Source organism: Harpegnathos saltator, unplaced genomic scaffold, assembly GCF_003227715.2.
Source record: "Harpegnathos saltator strain DR-91 unplaced genomic scaffold, Hsal_v8.6 scaffold573, whole genome shotgun sequence".
Taxonomy (NCBI): domain Eukaryota; kingdom Metazoa; phylum Arthropoda; class Insecta; order Hymenoptera; family Formicidae; genus Harpegnathos; species Harpegnathos saltator.
The window spans coordinates 212503-237231 of NW_020230397.1; the positions used below are offsets into that span (position 1 = coordinate 212503).

General features: G+C 37.6%; 2 protein-coding genes and 1 non-coding gene across 11 annotated transcripts; 2 read left to right on the forward strand and 1 right to left on the reverse strand.

Annotated features, from left to right (window-relative positions):
• Window positions 1–2218: 2218 nt before the first annotated feature.
• On the forward strand, window positions 2219–4023 carry LOC105189423 (uncharacterized). Its single transcript, XR_002163025.2, has 4 exons — window positions 2219–2227; window positions 2889–3010; window positions 3593–3671; window positions 3757–4023. It is a non-coding gene; the product is annotated as an uncharacterized LOC105189423 (transcript).
• A 1179-nt stretch (window positions 4024–5202) lies between these two features.
• On the forward strand, window positions 5203–8248 carry LOC105189416 (40S ribosomal protein S18). 2 transcript variants are annotated; one of them, XM_011151502.3, is made up of 4 exons: window positions 5203–5306; window positions 7127–7312; window positions 7396–7497; window positions 7967–8248. In XM_011151502.3, the coding sequence occupies exons 1-4, from the start codon at window positions 5304–5306 to the stop codon at window positions 8132–8134; spliced, it is 459 nt and encodes a 152-aa protein (XP_011149804.1). In that variant the 5' UTR covers window positions 5203–5303; the 3' UTR covers window positions 8135–8248. The 2 variants fall into 2 exon arrangements, with proteins under 2 accessions (XP_011149804.1, XP_025159541.1); XM_025303756.1 differs by lacking the exon at window positions 5203–5306 and adding an exon at window positions 6210–6370.
• Window positions 8249–8261: 13 nt separating this feature from the next.
• On the reverse strand, window positions 8262–23284 carry EndoB (SH3 domain containing GRB2 like, endophilin-B). 8 transcript variants are annotated; one of them, XM_019844302.2, is made up of 9 exons: window positions 23016–23281; window positions 22385–22526; window positions 21475–21603; window positions 21242–21404; window positions 21088–21151; window positions 20963–20998; window positions 19451–19641; window positions 10424–10559; window positions 8262–8712 (listed from the first exon to the last, which is right to left on the reverse strand). In XM_019844302.2, exons 1-9 carry the CDS (start codon window positions 23076–23078, stop codon window positions 8599–8601), a joined length of 1038 nt encoding a protein of 345 aa, XP_019699861.1. In that variant the 5' UTR covers window positions 23079–23281; the 3' UTR covers window positions 8262–8598. The 8 variants fall into 8 exon arrangements, 6 of the variants coding, with proteins under 6 accessions (XP_019699861.1, XP_019699862.1, XP_011149799.1 ...); XM_019844303.2 differs by lacking the exon at window positions 23016–23281 and adding an exon at window positions 22613–22963; XM_025303754.1 differs by lacking the exon at window positions 8262–8712 and adding an exon at window positions 8949–10031.
• Between the last annotated feature and the right edge of the window lie 1445 nt (window positions 23285–24729).

The window sequence follows — 24729 nt, forward strand, 5'->3', positions numbered from 1 at the left end:
GATGCGTACTGCTTTCGAGTAATCACGACTGAATCCACGAACCGAAAGCACGACTTTCTTTTGATACGCAGTGGCATTTTTAAAGTAGAAAAAACTCTGTTAAAAAAGAATAGAAAAAAAATTTGGTTATACTTAACCATACTTTTCGATCACTTTTTCTCTTTTTTTCAGCGCAATGTTTCCTGCGCAGTGTTGAAAAATTCGATGTTTTTCCCACAAAATCCGATATTTATTATTAATAAAAAATCAAATACACAAGTTCAATGTTCGAAATAGTCCCCATTATTTTCTGTAACTTTGCTCCATCTATCGGACAGCTGTCTGAATATTCTCGCGGAAGGAAGTTCGACAGTTTTGAGTCGATAAAGTCTTCAAGATTTTTTCGGGTCTCTTTCTCTGCCTCGTAATGTATCAGCCAGGTAATGTTGAAATGATTGGAACAGGTGGTAATTCGCGACGGGATTAAGACTGATAAATAAGCCATATAAGAGGAAGAATTTTCCAATCCAGAACTAGAAAATTAGTAACACTTAGGCGAACCATTTGCGATCTGTAACGTACATTCTATAACGTTATAATTTGTAACGGTTTGCAAAAATGATAGAAACATTAAACGTACAATTTCTAATTTGTAAAATTCTAGAAGAGTTAGGCAAAATTTCGTATTTTTGTATTTGTTCGAATTATACTTTGAGTTATATAAAACTTGCGACTTGCCGGACAATACGCATAATACAGCACAATTAACAAATATAGAATCCGAAAGGGCGAGTTAGCATTTATTAGACAAGATCGAATTTAGCCACAGAAGTTCAGCTGACAACACTAAATTATTGTTTCGCGCGGTATATATATGCAACTCATGAAAATTCTACAAAGGTTGCAATATTGTAAATTCGCTGCGCGATATTGCTGCATTATTATTGTCATAGGCGAATGGAAAGGCGCAGCGTACGTGGTTGTATGGTTGCCATGTGGTAGGAGTCGCAGGATGGAGGTCGGGCAGGACTAGATGTGGAGTTAGGTTAGGTTAGGTTAACACGCGGAAACTCGCAAATTCTTTCTTATTCCGGCCTAATCCGAAGGAACGACCGTAATAAAACGGATCAAAGGGGGATTATGCCTCGGAACACGGCGATATCCCCCACTCCATTCCACGACTCGCTCTGCGAACGCTCGTTTCGGCTCGTTTCTCCACCTCGATTCGCTACTTTCGCCACCAACTTCGCACGGCCGTAGTTCCGTTGTAGTCGACAGACCAACCCCTGTGATCTTCGCAGTCAAGATTAGAAGGGGAAATTTCAATCGGGGATGGAAAAGAGACGCGAGGAACGTGAGAGAAAGAGAAAGGGATGAGGGAGGTGGAAAAAAGAAGAGAGGGAGGGGGATGGCAGACAAGAAATGGCGAAAGGGGGAAAGAGAGGGGTGGAGGAGTTCCATGCGGTGAAACGATTGCTTTTCCGTTCGTCAGATTTTTATCGAGTTATCGAAACTCCATCGACACCGAAACAAATTTCATTCCGCGCCGGCAACCTCGTTGGCGCGATAGCAAGCGTATTCGTGAGATCGAACCGTATCAGTCGGTGCGGGGTGTAAATATTAGATTCCCGCGTGGATTTTTTGCACGATGCCTCTATGTATCGCAATGTGTGCTCTCTGCATTATAACGTTACTTTAAGATGTAGTCTGCAGAAGGAATATTTGCCGAGCCGGGACAGATGATTGACGATATTGATGCGTCTAGTTTTGTGTTACATGTAGAAATATACAATTACGTCCCAGCTGTACATGTGCATTTACGAAACGACGAGATAACTCAATTGTATCATTAACACAACCCGGCAAACACAATGTTATATGTAACGTGCATGTTAGTTGTAATTTCCTACTCAACAATATAACTGTTATATAACACAATTACAACTAACATGCACGTTACATGTAATATTGTGTTTGCTGGGAATATGTGCGCCTGGAAGTCTAGACACTTACGAGACTCGTACATCACATAATCCAGAGCACTTTCGGCAATATTATTTGTTTCTTTGTCAAATTATTTACGCACTTACGTGTTTGATGAAAATAACATGAAAATAACACAGTCAATGTATTTCTCCTAAATGGCGTGTGGTTCTTTCTTCTTTTCCTCGTTTTTTTTTTCTTTTTTTCATTAGTTGAAGATACTGACAGACACATTAAGCTAAACGCTCTCAGGAATATGTTGCTTGTGAGTTTTATTTATATATCTAACACGAGAGAAACGAAATTGCGAAATGATTTTTATAGAAAATAGGTTTTTTCTTTAGATTTTATTAAAACTGCAATGATATTACAGTTAAAAAATAGAAATAACTGATTTAGAAGTACCACGTGTAAGACAAACAAACCTCTGAAAGCCTGCTTTGGCGGCGCTATCGCTACGCGACTTTCGTTCGGTAAAATTATGCAGGATATCTCAGAATTATCGCGCCGTGCGTTGTTAACCGCGCCGCGGATTAACGTTTTTCCTAACGAGAATGAGTTTACATTCTCGTCGATGAGAGCAAGCGTATAACGAATCGTCCGGCGCGTCGACTCAATACCGACTTTCCATTCCCCAGAGCAATACCTTCGGCCAAGTGAAGAAATAATATGCGGCTTTTTTTCTTTTTCTTTTCTGTTTGGCTTTTTTTATATTGAATACATTTTTATGAACGTGGTATATCCGCTACCGTCGCGTCGCGCTGCGCCGCGCGCAATCAATGCGCAATTTGAGATTATTTAGTTTTCGAAATGTGACGAAATCGCCTCGGACTCAGGGAGGAAAAGAAATAGAACCGACGAGAGATGCATTCTACGATTCGTTCCACTTTGATGTATTTTTTATATTTTATATCACTGTTTTTCAGGCAAATGTAAATCTGAGTTATATCATGGAAAAGGAATCAATGGTCCCTAAGAACATTATGGGTTATATGGAAAATCGGAACATTGGTGACTGTTCTTCGGAAAGGAATAAAAAGTGGATGATGTATCTAGAGTGGCTAAAAGTAACAGCTGAGATTTCTGTAATGAAAAAGAGATAGCGATCACTGCTAAGGAACTTTATAGGAACAAAAGCCAATTTGTTCACTCTCTGTATAAATATGGTATTAAGGAACTATCAAACATGGCGACTTTTTGACCATATTTGCACAAAGAATGAACAATATTGCTTTTATTCCTATAAAGTTCTTGATTAGCGATTGCTGCTATCTGTTCTTTATCGCAGAAATCATCAGGAAGCATGGCTTTTACTTCTGGCCGTTTTATACGACGTCTAAGGCAACCAGGAGTGAAAGCCAAGCTTCTTGAAGATTTCTGTGATAAAAAAGAAATAGCAATCACTGCTCAAGAACTTTCATAGGAATAAAAGCGAATTTGTTCATTCTTTGTACAAATTTGGTCAAAAGGTCGCCATATTTGATATGGTTTCTTAACATCTAATGAATGGAAGCTGGATGACATTAATATAGAAATTAATCCCAGTTCCAAAAAACATACTTCTCAAGGTTAAATCTGACGAGGTAGAGGAAATGATAGTTTAAACTTTAAAATATAAACCTCTGTAAAGGAATTTGCAAGACGTTTTGGCCAAAATCGCTAAACTGTCAGAGGATAGCACGATGGCTGCTGACGAGGACGCGTGGTTAGTTCATTAACTCATTAACGGAGAATCGTCATTCGCTGGGCGAGCCTTCTTGGTCTCCTTGATTCAAGTCAACATTTCGTTGCAAGCGTTCACCAGGAGACGTGGCCTTGCATTTGAGATCGTTGGACGTACACATAATCAAGAAAGCGACTGAAGAACTGAAGAAGAGGATGAACGAGATAGAGAGGAAAAATGAAATCCTGATGAAGACCATCGCGGAAAGTAGATCGAGGATACGCGCGGCGAACAACAATGTGGCGAAAATTTTGGATCATGTGCCCGTTGCTTGACAACGGTTGGAGAAAACGAATGAGCAATTGGCGACTTGCTTGATAGCAATTGATAGTGAATGACTTTGGACACAGGTTCGACGACATAATGTATAGATGTGGTAAAACGCATATTTTTATTGAAATCAAACATTTTTGTCGAGTAGAATTACACGGAAAAAATGTCTGCTTATTTGTACATTCCGTTGTGTATCGCTAGGTAAAATTACATGAAGTTAAGTTACGTTGGGTTCTAAATAAAAAGTTTAATTACAAATACAAATTAAAATATAAATTCTTTTTTTAAGTACAAATTAAATACAAATTCTTACTATGTTGTATCATTCGTGGTGTTGCTCCTTTCGTCTGTCTTCGAGTGTTCCAGAAGAGCATTTATTCGTTTTCGTGTATCTTCCGGGATGGAAGCGGCGTACTCACACTTTTTCGCAAATGGTGTCTCGTCATTGACTCGTTACGAATACAGTGATGTAAACGTTGGGATTACTTCTAATTCCATGATCATGGCTTTCATCTGGGCGAGTCTTCTGTCGTTATCGTCGTGATTTTTTCTCAATTCTATCAGTTCCTGCATCAACATGTTCCTCTGCGTCGTCGCAACATTGTTGATTATCGCGTGAATCCTCTCGTCGAGATTTTCGTAACCGCCTGTCTTCTCCACGCACGTCTCATGACTCAGATATGTTTTTTCCAAACACTCTTGCAGAATCTGGTCTTTCATTCGCGTATTGTTCAACTCGAACAGCGCTTTGTACCAATACTGCTGCACGTCGCAAATCTCCATCTTCACGTTTTCGTACTTGTAGCGACGGCTTTTCAATTTTGATTTGTAACAATTAATGCTTCGCTCCATCTGATTAAGTTCGCTGGCAAGATCGATGCTCTCAGAGTCCATCGTACCGCTCTTGATAGATGTTGCTACTGTATGAATCATCATTTCATTCGATTATTTTATTCCACAAGGAAATTTGAAAGAGCAGCCATAAAGAATCATTACTAAAGAAATCGATTACTTTCCGATTACTTTCGTCGTTCAACAAACTCGCCAAGAGTTTGACTCATTGAATTCTTCACGATCCATATTTGAAAGCGACCGTTCCGATTCAAAATATATCCAACAATATGGCAGCCGTTACGGCAGGCCGTTTCCCGCGTAAATCAACGCCAACCTCGCGATTGGCTGAGTTGTGCCAGTGACACATCGCGGCTCGCTCGTGTTTTGCCACGACGACCGCGAGATGGCGGCAGCGTTTGATCGACAACGCAGCGGCGCGGTGATTTTCTGATTGCAACGTGGGCAGTGTTTTCTTCTTCTTGCCTGAGTAGCCGTTAGTTAATGTAGAAAGATGGTGAGTTTCATATAAAATTCATTAAAATATTTCCATAGCGCAATCGTGCACGATATATGTTACATGCTTTAGTGAAGTAACAATTCTATCGGTGTAGCATTTATTGGAGAAGTATTTTAACGCTTCTTTTAGAGGAAACTATAACAATGGTTTGTGGTTATGCTTTCAATCGCACGCATTTTTGGATGCTTGTAATCAACGAATTTTTTCATTAACGACGATTCACTTAATCATTCCGAACGTATCTGTTGATTTTCTATAGTTCTTGCTACAAACGTTATGAATTTATCCGGCATATACTTGTTTATACCAACGTCAGTAATTACACAGTTTAAGAGCTTGTAATATTGGTAAATTTGCATTCAGTCGACGCGTTATTGCATGAAACGAAAGAACCTGGCAGGAAAAATCATCTTGTCCTGCGAAGCGAAATATTGATTGTTAAAGTTGACAATTATTTAGGTTAGGATTTATTAGATCCTTAGGATTTATTAGATAGGTTAGACAATTTTTAGGTTAGGAAGCATTATGAACGGTACGCAGCGGCGTGAACTTTGGCTGCGTTCAGCAGCGATCTTATATTTAAGATCGTCTTAAGTTTATCTTCAGATGCTGTACAAATTACTTCATTGGCTACGGGATATCTGAAACTTAAGACGATCTTAAATATAAGACCCGACTATGAATACCGTCCTTAGATTCTTCATAGACCCAGAAGTATTTACCAATCAGGAGCGAGAATCACTAAGCGCTCACTGATCATTTTGTTCTTCTGAACGCAGCCTTTGGGCCAAAGCACAGATTTCTGCATAACGCATAATACACAACGCATAAGAGAATCAACCAATCAGAGTTCTTCATTTCTGTCATGAGGAGGGAAATGAAAACTAATTGGTTTATTCTCTTATGTGTTATGTATTATGTGTTATGCAAAAGCCTGTGGCTCTTGCCCTTTCTCTGTGGTCACACGTGCATGCGAAAAGAGCGCGAAATTGAAACGTATGCGAAGATCTATTAAATATTCATCTTATATAAGTCTGAGGGCCGGTAGTTCCAACTTCTTAGTAAGTTAACTGATAGTTAAATCATATGTTTATCTTCGTTTCTTCTTCAGGTTAGACAAAAACAGACATAATTTAATTATCAGTTACCTTATCAAAAGGTTGGAACAACCGTGAGCCCTGAGACTATTAGAATTCGACTGAGTGTAATGTATACATTTATTAACTAAACCTAGCCAAATCTATAATCTTTACATTGCACAGAATCTTTGCCAAACTTCTCAGGATTTGTTATTTTAGTATACTTTCTGAGTAACATTCAAGAGATTTTAGTCGTTGCTCATTGTTTATTAAAAAATGATTAACAAAAGAAGATTTATAGATAGACCTCATTTTTCTAACACAATGTACATTAGAAAGAATGTTAAACAGTATACATATAAGCGGAAGGGTTCTGTCCTAACTTAAATAACTGTCAACTTTAATAATTAATATCTCGCCTCGTGGGGCAGAGCGACTTTTTTCCTGCCATATTCTTTCATCTCATGCAAAAACACATCGATTGAGTATAAATTTAATAATATTGGAGATGAAGACCCTAAATTATATAAATACTCCATCAGTTAAACCTTAATCTGTGTTTAACTATTCAAATAGATAAACACAAATTAAGATTCAAGTCATGTTGCTAGGAGCAGGCAATATTTGCATTAAATTAAAGAATTTATGGTATAACAGAACGACCTGAATTGCATCAGGATTAAGTCTACTTAAAATATGTACTGTATAAACGATTAATAATATACTTGGATTTTTCAGTCTCTCGTCATTCCTGAGAAGTTCCAGCACATTCTTCGTGTCATGGGCACGAATATTGATGGTAATAGAAAAGTTATGTTTGCTATGACTGCAATTAAGGGTGTTGGTCGACGTTACGCCAACATTGTCTTGAAGAAAGCAGATATTGATCTGGATAAACGAGCTGGAGAATGCTCGGAAGAAGAGGTAATTTTAATTTAGCATACTTTATTTATAACTCGTATGTTTGCATCGTGTGAATCATGTTTAACATATTGGAAATATTTCAGGTTGAGAAGATTGTGACAATAATGGCTAATCCCAGGCAGTATAAAATTCCCGACTGGTTCTTGAACAGACAGAAGGACATTGTCGATGGGAAATATTCGCAGGTATGAGCATAAGCTATTTATTTTGTGAACAAGAAGAATCAACTCTTAAGAATCGTATATACTTTATCATTGAAAAATATAACGTATACATCTAGTGAAATGTTTTCAACACTTGTGATAAGAGTTATATGACAATATTCATTACTTGTATATTGGAATTCAGACTGGCATGAAAGTACTCTGTAGTATTTATGCTATACATATCTCTTAAATGATAAACCTCGTTCCACCGTGCCTTGCAAGTCGTATCGCACATTTCACGACTGATCGTGCAAATACCCATTGTATGCTCAGTTGGTAGCTTGTGCAATAGCAACAGCATCGCTGTACGTTAGAATTGCTTTGTGTAACGTTCTTATTACGCTAAGTGGCAGGTACGCGTGCAACAAGGGTGCAACCGTATTATACAAATAATATAGTTCGCGAGACATCACAAGATAACTCTTTGACTTGTGTGATTTGTTTGCAGCTCACGAGTGCCAATCTGGACTCCAAACTGCGTGAAGATCTGGAGAGGATGAAGAAGATCCGTGCTCACAGAGGCTTGCGTCACTACTGGGGTCTCCGCGTACGTGGGCAACATACAAAGACCACTGGTCGTCGCGGACGCACGGTCGGTGTGTCGAAGAAAAAATAATTTTGTATATTGTATAAGTAACATTATACATTAATTTATATATTATAAACATCAGTATAATATTACCTTCAGCTGTATTATACTGATTAAACAATAAAATTTCAAAAACTTCAAGCTCCGTTGTGTTTTCTCGATTATATCAAAGGGGAAAATTATCGTGATCGCGAAATAACTTTATACGCATGTATATACATTACGACGACATTGAAATAGAAGAAAATCGAGAACGTTCATTGCGAGTGATATCATTGTGAGTATATATAGGAGAGTAATTTATTGAAGTGGAAGTAGAGAGTGGCTCTTCTTTTGGTCCTGAAGTGAGCTGAAGTAAGCATTTCTCAAGCCTAAGTGCAAGATCGCCGTTGCTTCGACTGATCGAGGAGAGAGAAAGAGCAGAAGTAGCGCTAAGTTCGCTCTAAAAATGCAATTGACAGTAGATAACAACAATTCTTCTTCTAAACGTTTCAACGACGTATAATAAGCGTCTCCAAATACGCCTTGGGCACCTTTCCTCGTTGGTTGCCTCTAACGCCCATGAAGTAATCTTCGTCATCGGGAATTTCGTAAATACCGATTACCTAAAAAAAAGACATCGCGCGTGAGATATGTTCAGCTTACGTTCGCAGCACGTTGCACGTTCTAATCATAATATACTTTGTATTAATGTAACACATACATCCAAGGCACATATAACAATACACTCGATACCGATCAAGATACACATATGGAGTCAAACGTACAGATAGAAAAAAAGAAACGGCATAGTACACACAGTGGCTGCGCAACGAAACGGTGTGAATAAATAAGAATGCAATTTAACAAAGTAAAACGGCAGATGTTTATTGATAATACATGCACAACTCGAATAAATATACACATACAGTAATTCGTCTCGCGTACAAGTACGCTTGTGACTCGGCCCTTCGCGAGTGTGTACATGTTTCGCATAAAATCTAAAGGGAGAGACATCGCCTTTTCTTTTTTCGTGTCACTTTACAAATCAGTAAATCTAAAAGTGTACGCAATACTAAAATATGACGTATCAACGACTATGACGTCGAAAGAAGGCTGATGCAAATAAATTCCTTCGATGTACAACTTGATAATCGACACTATCTCTATCATGCACAATAGTACACGGTGTAGGTAAACGGGACGAATATAATCGCTAATTTCACGGAAATCAATCGATCTCTCCTCAGTGGGATTAATCTTATTTCCCGAGCAAATTTCATCGGACACATTTTTTCTCATGACGAAGGAATGCGTTCCTTCGAAAGATCGCATGTAATATTCGTGAACCTTACTAATATTGCTGTTATCGTTATTACTGTCTCTCTCTCTGTTACAGCGTGTCTCTTTAGAAAATATTTCTTCTCTCCTGATTGAAAGCGATTAGTCCGTTTTATCTCTTCATATAACTAACTGCATTGCACGACTATCACAATCTGCACAATATTTCTCTCGGTGTGTGTTCCGCCCCCTCACGATCTATGACTCGCGGGGGGAGGAGTGTAACAAGGCGAATGCAATTTCTTCCTCGAAATAAATATATATTTTCGTCTAGAATACGTGTAGTATCTCGAGAGTTAACAATGTATTAGCTGCTTGTGGGTAAATGCACCAGTACAATATCGTTAGTATCAAGAGAGCAAAAAGGTGAGATTAGAAAGGGTGGGAGGTATCCTCGAAGACTTACAGATACGAGAACGGTTCAAGGTAAGTTTTTAAACGATACGTCTAATGTATATCGAGAACTTCAACAAACGATAGTGTATTGTGTTTCTCTTTCGATAGGTGGACGAGAGAAATTCGGTCCCTGCGTCTTTATGGAGAAAGCGACGAGAACGCAGTCCCGAACGGTGATTTAAGCTTCAAACGGGCCTTAGGCAGCGAGCTGACGAATACAAGAGGAATGAAAAATTTTTTTCGAGCATACGCTGGCTGCCAAAACGGCTCGAACACTTTCCCCGGGTGCAATTCGGAACGCAGCCCCGATGATTCCCGGGAACTCCGTTTCCTCATCGGCTACGTAGGTGCGTTCCGAATTGCGCTGAAAGAACGTTCCAACCGTTTTGAGGCTCAGCGTGCATATGAAATTCGAAAAAAAAAAAAGGAAAAAGAAAAAAGAGAGAAGAAAGGAGATCTACAAACTAAACGCTCCAACGGGAGTCTTGCGACTTATACTCATACGACTTTCGCTCATACGATTTTCATGCCTTTAGTTTCGCATCGCATCACAAACATGCTCTGTCGCACGTTTCGCACCTAAATTACAAATTTCGTTACCTCGTCCTGCACGACGCTTAATTCGCTAGGATCTCTCGCGTCGTAATTGCATAACACTCTCGCTCGGTCCTGATCGTTCTCTGCTAATGCATTGGTGGAGGCTGGTGGGGTGGTGTAATAGGGACCCCCAGGTAGGCTGGGTAGGATAAATGACAAGTTCGAATGAATAATAACATTTACCTCGAAGTCATCGAATTCTTGTGTGGGGTAAAAAAAAAGAAAACAGGCTGAAACTTCCGAAAACCAGTCGCGCTCAATTGCTGCGTATTTGACACCAAAAAGTACTCAAGTAATATTATATTATTAATATTAATAATAATCATTAATATATATATATATTATAATATGTAATAATATATATTGACTAAGTTGTATATTATTAATATTAATAATAACAATATTTGTTACTTTTCCAGATTCATCTATGCATGTGAGAGGAAAAGAGATAATATATGAGTTTATAATAATATTTAAATAATATAAATTTCATAATAAATAACAAATTACATGTTAATAATATTATGAATAATAATGTTATTAATTATTATTATTAATAATATTATTATATTATTTTTGTTACTTTCTCGGATTTATCTATGCGCTGTGATTATATATTTATACGATAACAAATGAATATTTGTTCTCATCTAATTTAACTACGTGTAGAGAGAGAGAGAAAGAGAGAGAGAGAGAGAGAGAGAGAGAGAGAGAGAGAGAGGGGGGGGGGAGGGAGTTGTTTTTTTTTAACATTTATACTAAAAGAATCGAGTGACTAGGTAAAAAGAAATCATAGTACGTGAACTTTTATCTGGGAATGTAATCTTATCAGCGATATACAACGTTACTAAAACTCTCTTGGCATTAAACTCTTGTCAGTGAGAATTCACGAGCAAGAACATTCATTTAAGATGACGAAGTATTTTCACGAAAGCTCATGACAATAGGGTGTGCGTGGTTTTCGGAAGTTCACCTGAAAATAAGATAGTAATAGTGATGATGACTAATGCGTAATTTCAAGTTGGGCAATGCAAACGGAAGTTATACATTGCCAACGAGTAGCATCACCACACATTTAATCGAGCTTCCGGTGTCGTTTGGCTATAAAAAAGAAAAAGAACTTTGACGTCTGACAATTAATGTAAGAACCCATGAAAAACAGTTAACCCGTAACTGCTGTTCTCCGGTCAATTTGACCATTGCACTATTTGAAATTTAAATTACGCGGTTAATTTTCTAGCTGCGTATTCATCCGTCAGTGTATTTTCTTACATTCTGAATGTCAGTCGACTGATATACGCGCAGTTGTATGGTCGTGTTATTTGTCAAGATATTCATCAATTCCGTTTCCTACCGGTCAATTTGATCGGTGAACAGTGTGCGCGTACTTAAAATGGCTTCACGCAGTGACGGGTTAAATATCTTTTAAATGTAGCATCATCATTTGTCTTTTATACAGACCAAGTTAAACTCAAACTGTAAAAACCAAATTAAGCGTTAATTAAAATCTTATTTATTCCAAATATAAAATCAAATTTGGATTCAGTTTTAGTTAGATATATATTAAATATTAATATGATCTATAATCACAAGGTGTCCGGGATCTTCTGGAAACGAAAAATTGTGAAGATTAATCAGATCAAACTGAGAAGAAAAGTCATGTACTATTTTGCAAAAATTGCAACGGTTATTAAGTTATTAATGATTGAAAATGACCACATCGAGAAACTGTCTTAATTGATAATTTGAAAATTTACGTATTTATTTGCAAAATGGTAAAGGACTTTTTTGTTCGGAATAATTTAATCTACTTTTTTGTTCAGAATGACTTAATCTACAATCATATGACGGCTATTGTGTCTAGCTATAGATATGAGTATATTGAACTTTGAACTCTGAATCTTGAACCTGTCGCTTAATAACTTAATATAATAATAACTATATAGTTGCTATAACCATTGTGATTTTTGCCAAATAGTACTTGACTTCTCTTCTCAATTTAATCTGATCAATCTTCACAATTTTTCCTTTCCAAAAGATCCCGGGCATCCTGTTTAATAGCTATTGTGCTTAACGACAGGTTCAAGTTCAATATTTCTCATATCTCACTCATATCTATTGTTAATGCAATAGCCGTTATATAATTGTAGATTATCATTCCGAACAAAAAGCCCTTTATCATCTTTTCAAATAAGTACGCAAATTTTCAAGTTATCAATTAAAAAATTCTCGAGATGTGGTCATTTTCGATCATTAACAACTCAATAACTACTGCGATTTTTGCAAAATAGTACACGATTTTTCTTCTCAGTTTGATCTGATTCTTGATCTTCTCACTTTAATCTGCACAATTTTTCATTTCTAAAATATCCCGGACACCCTATATATGAGCCTGGGCAAAGTTAAGCTAATAACAGCGGGATCACATTTAAATTTAATTTAGATGCATACTGAGAACACATTTGAATTAAATTGTTTTCTAATTTAATATTCGATTTTTATTTGAGTTTAACCAAGGTGGTCCATATAAAGGACGAATGTGAACCACATTTGAAACATATTTAACTGTTTTTCACGGAAACGAGTGCAGTTTACACGTAAAACCAGACGACGGCCCTCGACCAAAGTGCGTGATATGTACCTTCGTACGTATAAACATACGTTTACGCGTGCTACACGAAGATAACTTGTATTGAACTATAAGTACGACATATTTACAGCCGAAATACGCCGCACGCGTTTAAGTTTTACAATCGAGTGTATAATCGGGGAAGATAAACACACTACCGGATTTTACCGTTTAGTCGTATCTGACAATAAGCAAGATAACAATTTAAGTGAAGCCAATATACATGCAACTCAAGGAGATCAGCTTCCGCGTATTTCGCAATAGATATCGCTTCGTTGAGAATAGAAGAAGAGAGAGAGAGAGAAATTAGTCTGCTTCAACGAGCGTGTGTGTGTCTCCGACTCTACTGCGACTGTGTGCATGCATCATTGTTAATTTACGTTAATTTACCGCCGAGATATACCTGTTACACGCGTCGAATGGAAACTTAATCCTTCCGCCACCGTACAGTACACACAACCATACCAAACAACACAATCAGGATGAAAAGAAAAGAAAAAAAAAAAAGAAAAAACGAGGAAAGCGTGTCTATACATTTTTCATCACATCACTACGTTCAATTCGCACGGCGTTACGGAATAAGTTTCCACCATGACCATCTGCTGTCGAATTACGGCGATTCAAGGCAATTACTCGGAGGACGATGCAGAAGAAGAAAAAGAAGAAGAGAAGATAGAGAAGAAAGGGGAGATAGAATTTCGAAACCGCAGCGATTGCCGTAAGTTGTTCGCAGGAAAGACTGTCATCTCGCGGTCGCAAAGAAGTTGGGTCAATAAGGCCTGTTTTTGACCCCCTTTAAAATTGGACCAAAATGAGTGGAATCACTTTCTTAGGCTCTTGGAAGTAATATTTAGTCGATTCCAGCCTAAACGGGGGTATTTAGAGCTCTACCGGCATATACAGAGTTGGAAAAAAGTTCCGCAACGATCTAAAATCTTAGAAAATATTGATTTCTTAGAAAAATGTTTTAAACAAAAGGAATAAGGCATAAAAAAGTCTATTAGATGGTGACATCTATCTAATCTTGGTATGACCTTGAAAAGCTCTCTCATGGTCAACATAAAAATCTTAAACGGAAACCCCTATTTTTTTACACCGTCTTTTTCTACCAATTAGTTTGAACAACTTTTGTCTAGAACATTTTTTCATTTGCCTAATATTTTTTGAGATATTTAAGGAAAACGATGACTTTTTCAATACTTAATAGTTACGATATGACCTTAAAAATCTCGAAAGATATAAATCTTACAGAAAAGTGTTTCAGATAAAAGTTATAAGGTTCAAAACGATGTATTTACTGATCTTATCAATTTGACTTTGAATGACGTTGCCAAGGTCAGGTCAAGGTTAACTTATTTTTTTTTAAACAGAAATCCCATTTTTTATTGTATCTTTTTCTACCAATTAATTTGAACAACTTTTGTCTGAAACATCTTTTTGTTTACCTAATATGTTTTGAGATATTTAAGGAAAACTTGATGACTTTTTCAATACTTAATTTACGATATCTCGTTAACTATATGTCAGGAGAAAAAATGGTACTAGACTTCTATTTGGTCTCAAGAACATATTGTTACAATAGTTCCCTAACTTTTGTTAACTTACTGACTTGGAAATTTCAAAATCATCAAATTAACAAAAGTCAGGGTGCTATTGTAACAATATATTCTTGAGACCAAATAGAATAAAAAAGTCTAATAGCATGTTTTCTTCCGACAAATAGTTAGCAAGTTATCATAAGTTAAATATTGAAAGTTTCCGAGTTTTCCTTAAATATTAAAAAAAATATTAGGTAAATAAAAAAATGTTTCAAACAAAAGTTATTAAAATTAATTGGTAGAAAAAGACGATATAATAAAAAATGGGGGTTTCTATTAAAAAAAAAAAATAAGTTGACCTTGATCTGACCTTGGCAATATCACTCAAGGTCAAATTAATAAGATCGTACATCGTTTTGAGCCTTAATTCTTTCGTCTGAAATACTTTTCTGTAGAACTTATATCTTTCGAGATTTTTAAGGGTTTCCATCTTTTTTCCTCACCTTGTATATCGTTACAATCACACCCTAATTTTTGTTAATTTGATGATTTTGAACTCTCCAAAAGTCAGTAAGTTAACAAAAGTCAGGGCACTATTGTAACAGTATATTCTTGAGACTAAATAAAGCAAAAAAGTCTAGTACTACTTTTTTTCCCGACAAATAGTTAGCGAGATATCGTAAGTTAAATATTGAAAACGTTATCAAGTTTTTCTTAAATATTTAAAAAAATATTAGGCAAATGAAAAAAATGTCAGACAAAAGTTGTTCAAATTAATTGGTAGAAAAAGACGGTGTAATAAAAAATAGGTATTTCCCTTTAAGATTTTTATGAGAGAGCTTTTCAAGGTCATACCAAGATCAGATAGATGTCACCATCTAGTAGACTCTTTTATGCCTTATTCCTTTTGTTTGAAACATTTTTCCAAGAAATCAATATTTTCCAAGATCTTCAACCGTTGCGGAACTTTTTGCCAGTACTGTATATGCCGGTAGAGCTCCAAATATCTCCGTTTAGGCTGGAATCGACTAGATATTACTTCCAAGGGTCTAAGAAAGAGATTCCACTCATTTTGATCCAATTTTGGAGGGGCCCGAGAACAGGCCTTATTGACCCTCCTCCTCCTTCCTCGTGTTCGTTCTACTCACACATATATGTACAGGTCTGTGTTTCATGTTCAAGTTACAGCATCACGTCCATGTACTCGACGACGAGTCCGGCGCAGCGATGAAGCGATTAATTTCAACTAACTAGGTTCTAGTTCGCGCATATCGTAGCGGGAGCAACCCCGATCGATCCTTGAAGAGAGAAGAAGAAGCGGCGTTCTCGTTTATACTTCGCACAACGCTGGACGTCGTGGATGGGCCCGTCTCTCTCCCACAATCGCGCGAATCGCTAATTAAACTCTCTGGAGAGTCATCATCGATGTCGACTGCGCCGTCACACAGCGAGCGGGGCGAGGGCGAGCCTAGCCGAGCTAGACTTTACTGATATCAGTGTCGAAGGTGGCAGTAACGTAAGTGGTGGAACCGGCGGCGGTTATTGGCGAGCTTTGAGGGTAGACGGATGAATTAACGGGGAGCGTAGGCGAGGGTGTCAGCTCGATCACTTCTTCGCTGTTGACTCTCAGCAAAGGACTCGGTTGACGCGCTCTGCAATCCCAACCGTTCGTGCAAGCGAGAGAGTAAGGTCCGTTCGTCTCCGAACAACAACTTGTCAATCGATGCGATGGGTCGGAGTGAAGCGTGCCTTCTTCCACTCTGACTTATCGCATTATCATAACGCTGCGCATTAGTCCGCGAGCTCTTTGGGAACGAGCAGACCCGGAATAGCGCGGGGCTGAAGAGCGGCGGAGAGACGTGAGAGAATGATGAGACAGCGAATTTACGTCTATATTGCTAACGTGATCGTTACGAAGCGTGCAAAGACATGTTGGACGAGTGCAAGAGTTCGTGTCCGATTGCAGATGTCATGAGGAGAGTTGTACGGTAGCGTCGTTCATTGTTAAGTGTGCGTATTGTGCAGGATGTAACATCGACATGCAGGTCAGTACGACGGGTTGCCTGCCCCTACTCGGACGATAACGCAGAGATTACCGAAAAAGTCTCTCGTTGACTTTGTCGATAATGATATTTGATAATTAATTTTGCCAGCTTATGACAGGAACCAAGCCTCATTGAAAATTCCTCATTAGAATGTAGAATGCTCGTACTTCTAACTCTTTTTATCGAAAAAAGTGGCTTATGAGTCTTCTGATTTGCTTATCAGCTGCGAAAACTTCGGAAAACAAACGCCATTTTTTTATAAAAGAGGCATCAAAATGCAAGATTATGCCATACCGAAAATATGTCGCTTGATAGTTATCGTCGATTAAGTTGCGATCAGTAATTTATATGCTGCGTTTCCGACCGGTTCATATTTTTGGAGAAAATATAAAAAATGAAAAAATATTGAATATTAAAATATTCAATATAAAAATATCAATATAAAAAATAAAAATAAATAATAAATATATAATGTAAAAGTAAAGAAATAAATAATAAATATATAATATAAATATAAATAAAATATTAATATTATAATATTAAATATATAATAATATTAAATATATTTTTCTCATAAAACAGTAACATAAAGCTTTTAAACATTTCTGTATAATTTTTTCTAATTTCTAATTCCTATCGGACTTTCACATGCGAGAAAGAAATTAAGAGATTACGCGAAACAAGAAAATATGTTACACTACTCATCCCCTTAACTATTACTCTTAATTTATCTGCTTAAATTCGTAATATTTATTTCTCTATTAAATAAAAACTCTATTAAATAAAAACATAAAAAAGTGAAACTTTTATGTTTTTATTTTTTATTTGATGAGACTCAGTTGTTATTATAAACGATCACAGTGCAAAATTAGTTGCACTCGTAACTGGGAGCACTGCAAGTATTATCGACAAGATCAACGAGCGACTTTTTCGGCTACCTTTGCATTATCGTCCGAATGGGAGTAGGCAACCCATCGTACAGACCTGTATGTTGATATTATTGATATTACACCTTGTACGTCGTTGGAAACGTGACATATTTAGTTATCACTGAAACGAAAGACTCGTGTGTTTTGATTGAATTTACGTTGCGAAAAAGAATCTTGAAAGTCAGTGGAGAAAAGGCGCATTTACAGCATGTTATGCTTTATGAGTTTCGGGAGGGTGTTGGAACCGCCATAAGAAATAGTTTGAGAGATTTAGAGATTTAGTAATGATTTCCACCTTGACGCGGTCCGCTCAATCTTCTGGCACGAATGATGACATTGTGCGCAATTTCATGCAAAATAGTTCACGAATTTCAACAAAAGAGATTGCTGAGAGACTTCACATTGACAGATCGATCGCATTTGTTAAGCGAAGCGGACAAGTTGAATCGAGTTTCTGCAGCTGCTTCCTTACTGAATAAAGAGTCGTTTTCAGATGGACTGATGATTGACGATGAAAAATGGAACAAGCAAATGAAGATGCAGAATCCATGGCGAAAGCCAATTTGCATGTTGAGAAAGTGACGCTTTCTGTTTGGTGGGATCGCAAAGGAATAATTTATCTTGAGCTGCTCCTCGTTGGTCCAACGATTAATTTTGACAAGTACTGTCAACAATTAGACAATTTAAAGACAGCAGTCCAGGAGAAGCGTCCAATTCCGACTAATCAAAAGGGAGACGTCTTTCACGACAACGCAAAACCACACATTGCAAAACGGACCTTGTGTAAATTAAGGGAATTGAAATGGAATGTCACATCGCACCACCAAACTATCATTTGTTTCGAACATTACAAGAAAATTTAAATGGAAAGAAATTCGCATCTTTAGAAGCCGTGAAAAAACACTTCTCTTCATGAGTTCCTCATGAGAAATCGAGGTGGTTTTATGATCGAGGGCTGCCAGAATGTTGGAAAAAGATTGTAGAAAACGATTACATCATTAATTAATAAAAAGAAATGATATGCCAAATTACTCCTTGAGTTTTAATGAGAGCACGAACTTTTGCACTCATCCAACAGACTGATGACGGAAGCGACTGGGTCGTGTTGGCGAAGACCCGTGAGACTGCTGTTCCGGTCTCATCAGACAGCTGGTTGTCCCTCGAACTTGGCGGTTAACTCATCACCGACTGCAGTCGAGTCGAGTTCAGAGGTCTCCGATGTCGATGAAACCGGGCCATAACAGATGATGTTTGTCGAACCAAACGTGTCGACAAGACAGACAAAGAGAGGGTTGGGGAGAGAAGCATAGATAGATAGATAGATAGATAGAGAGAAAGAGAGAGAGAGAGAGAGAGAGAGAGAGAGAGAGAGAGAGAGAGAGAGAGAGAGAGAGAGAGAGAGAGAGAGAGAGAGAGAGAGAGAGAGAGAGAGAGAGAGAGAGAGAGAGAGAGAGAGAGAGAGAGAGAGAGAGAGAGAGAGAGAGAGAGAGAGAGAGAAAGAGAGGTAAGTCACAGACGTGCGATCGACCGCTCTTTTTCCGTCCAGATGTGTGCCCGCGGATGCTCTAGGGACAAGCGGAACGCGTAGATCGATACCTAAGTAACAGCCATTACTACATTCAAGGTTTGTCAAACATTACTCACTCGGATTACCATAAAGTGGGATAGCTGTACAAGAAATGTCGCAATAACACACGCTGCGAGGACACATGAGTGCGGAATAGATAAAATAGACGTTACTTTTCTACAAGACAGAGAGAGAGAGAGAGAGAAAGAGAGAGGCCGAGAAAGAAAAAAAGGAAGGATAAAGAAGGGACAGAGATAAAGAGAGAGAGAGAGAGAGAGAGAGAGAGAAAGCAGGAAACGAGTCCGACAAGACGTCAACTTACCCGGCGAGCTCGCGCTGCAGGTCCTGCATGACGGCGTGACACTGGGCGTGGTGGCGGGCTTGCGCTTCCACGAACTCGTGCAGGCATCGCAGGTGTCCAGCTTGCGAGCTTGAAACACCCTCCAGCAGCAGCTTCACGATCTCCGCTTGCCGATCGAATTCCGACTGCGCTACCCTCAACTCCCTCTCTGCCTGAGTAAGCAATACATACATTATATTTCTTGTCTCCTTCGGCACTCATCGTCATCGTCGTCGTCGTCGTCTGGAGCAACGCTCGGAACTCCAGGACGAGGAGAGTCACGGGAAACCGTTACCGTTTCGGGTATCACTTCCGATCAACTTTGCAAGTAACAATTATTGTTATCATATTACATATACAGGGTGAATGAAAAGTATGAAAAAAATGAAAAAACCTCGAAAGATATAAGTTTTACAAAAAAGTGTTTCAGACAAAAGTTATAAGGCTCAAAACGATGTATTTACTGATCTTATCAGTTTGACTTTGAGTGACGTTGCCAAGGTCAGGTCAAGGTCAATTTATTTTTTTAAAATAGAAACCCCCATTTTTTATTATATCATCTTTTTCTACCAATTAATCTGAACAACTTTCGTCTGAAACATTTTTTCAGTCGCCTAATATGGTTTGAGATATTTAAGGAAAACTTAATGACTTTTTAAATATTTTTTCAATACTTAACTTACGATATCTCGCTAACTATTTGTCGGAAGAAAAAGTGGTACTAGACTTTTTTACTCCATCCGGTCTTAAGAATATATTGTTACAATAGCGCCCTGACTTTCGTTAATTTAATGATTTTGAAATTTCCAAAGGTCAATAAGTTAACTAAAGGTAGGGCATTATTGTAACAATATATTTTCGAGATGAAATAGAATGAAAAAGTCTAGTACTATTTTTTCTCCGGACAAATAGTTAGCGAGATATCGTAAGTTAAATATTGAGAAAGTTATCGAATTTTCCTTAAATATCTAAAAAAATATTAGGTAAATAAAAAAATGTCTCAGACAAAAGTTATTAAAATTAATTGGTAAAAAGAGATGATACAATAAAAGATAGGGGTTTCTATAAAAAAAATAAAAAAAGTTGACCTTGACCTGACCTTGACAACACCACTCAAGGTCAAACTGTTAAGATCAGTAAATACATCGTTTTGAGCCTTATAACTTTTGTCTGAAACATTTTTCTGTAAAACTTATATCTTTCGAGACTTTTAAGGGTTTCCATACTTTTCACTCACCCTGTATATTACGCACGTTAGATGATACGGTGGATATTTTGCATATAAACAAACATACGCATGCACGCGCCTATATACACGCACACGTATACACATGGATGCGAGGAAATTCTTGTAAGATGTATCAAACTTGCTGAGAATCTCTTTGATACGAAGCCATATCAGAGATTCTCATCGAACATATCTCTGATATTCATCGCCCCCGAGAAGAAACCAAACTTGAGAAGCAACCAAAACGGTCGATTGCGTTAATATACCTGATCAAGCAACACTTCGGGTGGTACGCCAGACTCCTATCGATCGCAGCAGTATGAAGGACAAAACACATCGTAAACATCGAAAACGCATTTTTAAACGGGATCGACGATAACGCAATACTTACACTCTGTTGGCCCAGCAGACTTCTCGCTTTTCTCACTCTGTTTTTACACGCGTCCAAGTCCAATCTGCAAGCATCACTTGGCATGAGTAATGAAACTTTGCTTGAATTCAGCAATGGTGGCTCCAGCAAATCATACAACACTATTTCATTTCACCTTTTAGTTTCCAATATTGCCATCTCCTTGCTAACAGTTTTCATCTCTCCATCCAGAAACTTCCTCAAAGGCTGTATGTAACAGTTAGCAGCGATCCCTATAAAATCTCTCTCAACCTGTCCCAACTTCTGCTGGCATTGGCCAACCTTTATTAACGCGCTGCCTGAAATGCGATTGAGATTCTTTACGCACAGTTCTCATTTGTCATATATTGTGATTCTCTCAATACTAACCATAAGCTACTCCTGGACCAAAATCGTTTCCAGCTTGAATCATATCAATGCCTACATACTCCAAGTTGCTCAGCCTATTAGGTTTCTTCTTATCAATCTTTTCATAGAAGAAATCTTCGATCCTATTGCCTATAATATATAGTTGCATAGTAATATGGTTGATCAATAATAGTGTAATAATATATACATACAGGATAAGGCAAAAGTAGATTTACATTACCAGTCATCATTACTAAAAGATAACTCATAAGGATACAAAATAATAATAAGATAAATAACACAAATAAATAATACAATAATTAATAAATAAATAATAATAATAATATACAAGATGTCCAGAATCTTTTGGGAGGGAAAAATTGTGAAGATTAATTAGATCAAACTGAGAAGAAAAATACCATTTTGCTAAAATCGTAATAGTTATTAGCGATTGAAAATGACCATATCTTGAAAATTTGCGTATTTATTTGCAAAATAATAAAGGACTTTTTTATTCAGAATAACCTAATCTAGAATTATATGATGGCTATTGTGTCTAGCAATAGATATGAATATACTGAACTTTTAACCTTGAATCTTGAATCACTGGACATAATATAATTGTAGATTAGATCATTCTAAACAAAAAAGCCCTTTATCATCTTGCAAATAAGTAGTCATTTTTAATCATCGGTAACATAACTATTGCAATTTTTGCAAAATGATACTTGACTTTTCTTCTCAGTCTAATCTGATTAATCGTCACAATTTTTCATTTTGCAAAGGATTCTAGACATCCTGTATACAAGAATAAAAGTAATAAAAGATACAAGAATCAGCTCTGCGTTTTACATACTCCCAACTATAAACATACTTTTGCCCTATCCTGTATATATATATATATATATATATATATTTAATTAATCCATACCAGGATTCGGAGTGAGCACAGCTTCCATGTTTCGCAGTATCTTCTCTGTCCACGTTTTGGTGGCATTTCCTCTCTCCACTAAATGCTCTAAGTGCGCGTCCAACTCTGTTTTTTCCGAGGTGCCCAGCGTCTCCTCTGTTAACTAAGAAAACACAGAGACGTTGCTACACACGTTACTCATTCCCCGGTTATTTTGGGGGGAGACAATTATTCCGCTCGGTAGCTTACAGATAAGCGCGCGATATCTATGCGTAAACAGCTCTCGCGAAAGCAAAGTCCTTCTCATTAGTATGATTCACTTTCGCGACCGTGCAAGGGGAACGATGACAGATCGGTATCAAAGGCCCGGTAATGTTACTCGTCGAAATGGGATTAGAGATTTAGGTTAAGCGTGATAACGCTACTGCGTATGCGGGAACTCGACGAGTTCGACGGGAGCGAGATCGGCCGGGGACGAGGAGGAGGACGCGAGAGAAATCGCGCGGAGCGTCCGTCCGGCGACGGAGCAGACGGTCGCGTCGCCGCCTGAGGCGTTAATCGTCACGGCGACGAGCGCGATCGGGACGACGTGCGTACTCGTCCGCATCGGCCGTCGCAGGTCGACGGAGCCGGAGAACCGTGGAATTCCCACCTGCACGACTCTGCTGAGGGCGGCTCCCGCATCCTTCACCAGCTTCTTCACGTTGAAGTCCATCCTCGCGCGCGTCTAGGATTCCACCCGATCGGGAAATTCGCTCGTTAACGGACACCGCGCTCTCTCTCTCTCTCTTTCGCTCTCCCTTCTCCGCCAAGCTTGGCCAAGCTTTACGCGCACTTTTGCTTTGTGCGCTTTATTTTCTATCGATCACTAATATCGCATGTTTCCGCGGAGTGGCGACATGTTGTCGCATGCGCACTGCGGGTCCGCTCTTTCGAAAAGGAACATCCCCCGCATGCTGCCGCGCTGACGCGAACTTTTGCCACAGCTTCTACATTGTATATACAGGGTGTCGTAAAAATACCGGAACCCCCGGATAACTTTGGAGGATCAAGTTTTCATGAAAAACTTTAAATACAAAAGTCGTAGAAGATCGAGTAACGGAATTGTTGGTGACCCTGAATTTGACCTTGGCCATGATTTTCAAGATTATTTGTAGGTCAACTTGCGTTTTTTAAATGGGAACCCTTATTTTTTATTACACTGTTTTTTTCTACCAATTAATTTGAACAACTTTTGTCTAAAACATTTTTTTATTTGCCTAATATTTTTTGATATTTGAGATATTGAGATATTTGAGGAAAACTTGATAACTTTTTCAATATATTTAACTTATGATATCTCGCTAACTATTTGTTGGAAGAAAAAGTGGTACTAAAATTTCCTGCTTTATTTAGTCTCAAGAATATATTGTTACAATAGTGCCCTGATTTTTGTTAATTGGATGATTTAGAAATTTCCAAGTCAATAAGTTAATAAAAGTCAAGGCACTATTGTAACAATATATTCTTGAGACTAAATAAAGCAAGAAAGTCTAGTACCACTTTTTCTTCCGACAAATAGTTAGCGAGATATCGTAAGTTAAATATTGAAAAAGTTTCCGAGTTTTCCTTAAATATTTTAAAAAATATTATTAATATTAGACAAATAAAAAAATGTTTCAAACAAAAGTTGTTCAAATTAATTGATAGGAAAAAACAGTGTAATAAAAAATAAGGGTTCCCATTTAAAAAACGACCTCCAAATGACCTGAAGGTCATGACCAAGGTCAAATTCAAGATTATTATCAAGTTCGTTACTCGATTTTCTACAACTTTTGTATTTAAAATTTTTCATGAAAATTTGATCCTGCAAAATTATTCGGGGGTTCCGGTATTTTTAAGACACCTTGTATATACACTAAACCGATAACTTGTCTCTTTAACATGTTCCCTAAAAGTATTTGTTAAAATTTCTTTCGCATGCTCATTGCAAGCTCTTGAAAGGGATGTGACTGCACCGTACAGGCATTTTTCTCCAGAAAATATTATTTATACAATATTTAATATTTCCTCTTGCATTGTCACATTCAATGTTCACATTGATATTAAATATTGGACAAATATTAACATTTCCTGGAATAAAAATGCCTATACGATGCAGTTACATTCCTTTAGGGATCTTGCAATGCAAATGTGCGCACGATTCTATGTTTTACATCAGGAACACTTTTATACATGAAAACCAATGGAAGTTATCAGTCTAGCTTATACAGTGCTGGCGAAAAGTTCCGTAACGATCGAAAATCTTGAAAAATATTGATTTCTTGAAAAAATATTTCAAATAAAAGCAATAGGACCTAAAAAAATCTGTTAGATAATGATATCTA

Coding starts and splice junctions, on each gene's coding strand:
- LOC105189416 (XM_025303756.1), top strand. CDS start 6,227: ATGTGTTATGCAAAAGCCTGTGGCTCTTGCCCTTTCTCTGTGGTCACA. Junction 7,313..7,395: donor GAGAATGCTCGGAAGAAGAG/GTAATTTTAATT, acceptor GAAATATTTCAG/GTTGAGAAGATTGTGACAAT. Junction 7,498..7,966: donor TCGATGGGAAATATTCGCAG/GTATGAGCATAA, acceptor ATTTGTTTGCAG/CTCACGAGTGCCAATCTGGA.
- EndoB (XM_019844302.2), bottom strand. CDS start 23,078: ATGGACTTCAACGTGAAGAAGCTGGTGAAGGATGCGGGAGCCGCCCTC. Junction 21,405..21,474: donor TGGTCCAGGAGTAGCTTATG/GTTAGTATTGAG, acceptor ATCGCATTTCAG/GCAGCGCGTTAATAAAGGTT. Junction 20,999..21,087: donor GTCTGCTGGGCCAACAGAGT/GTAAGTATTGCG, acceptor TGCGATCGATAG/GAGTCTGGCGTACCACCCGA.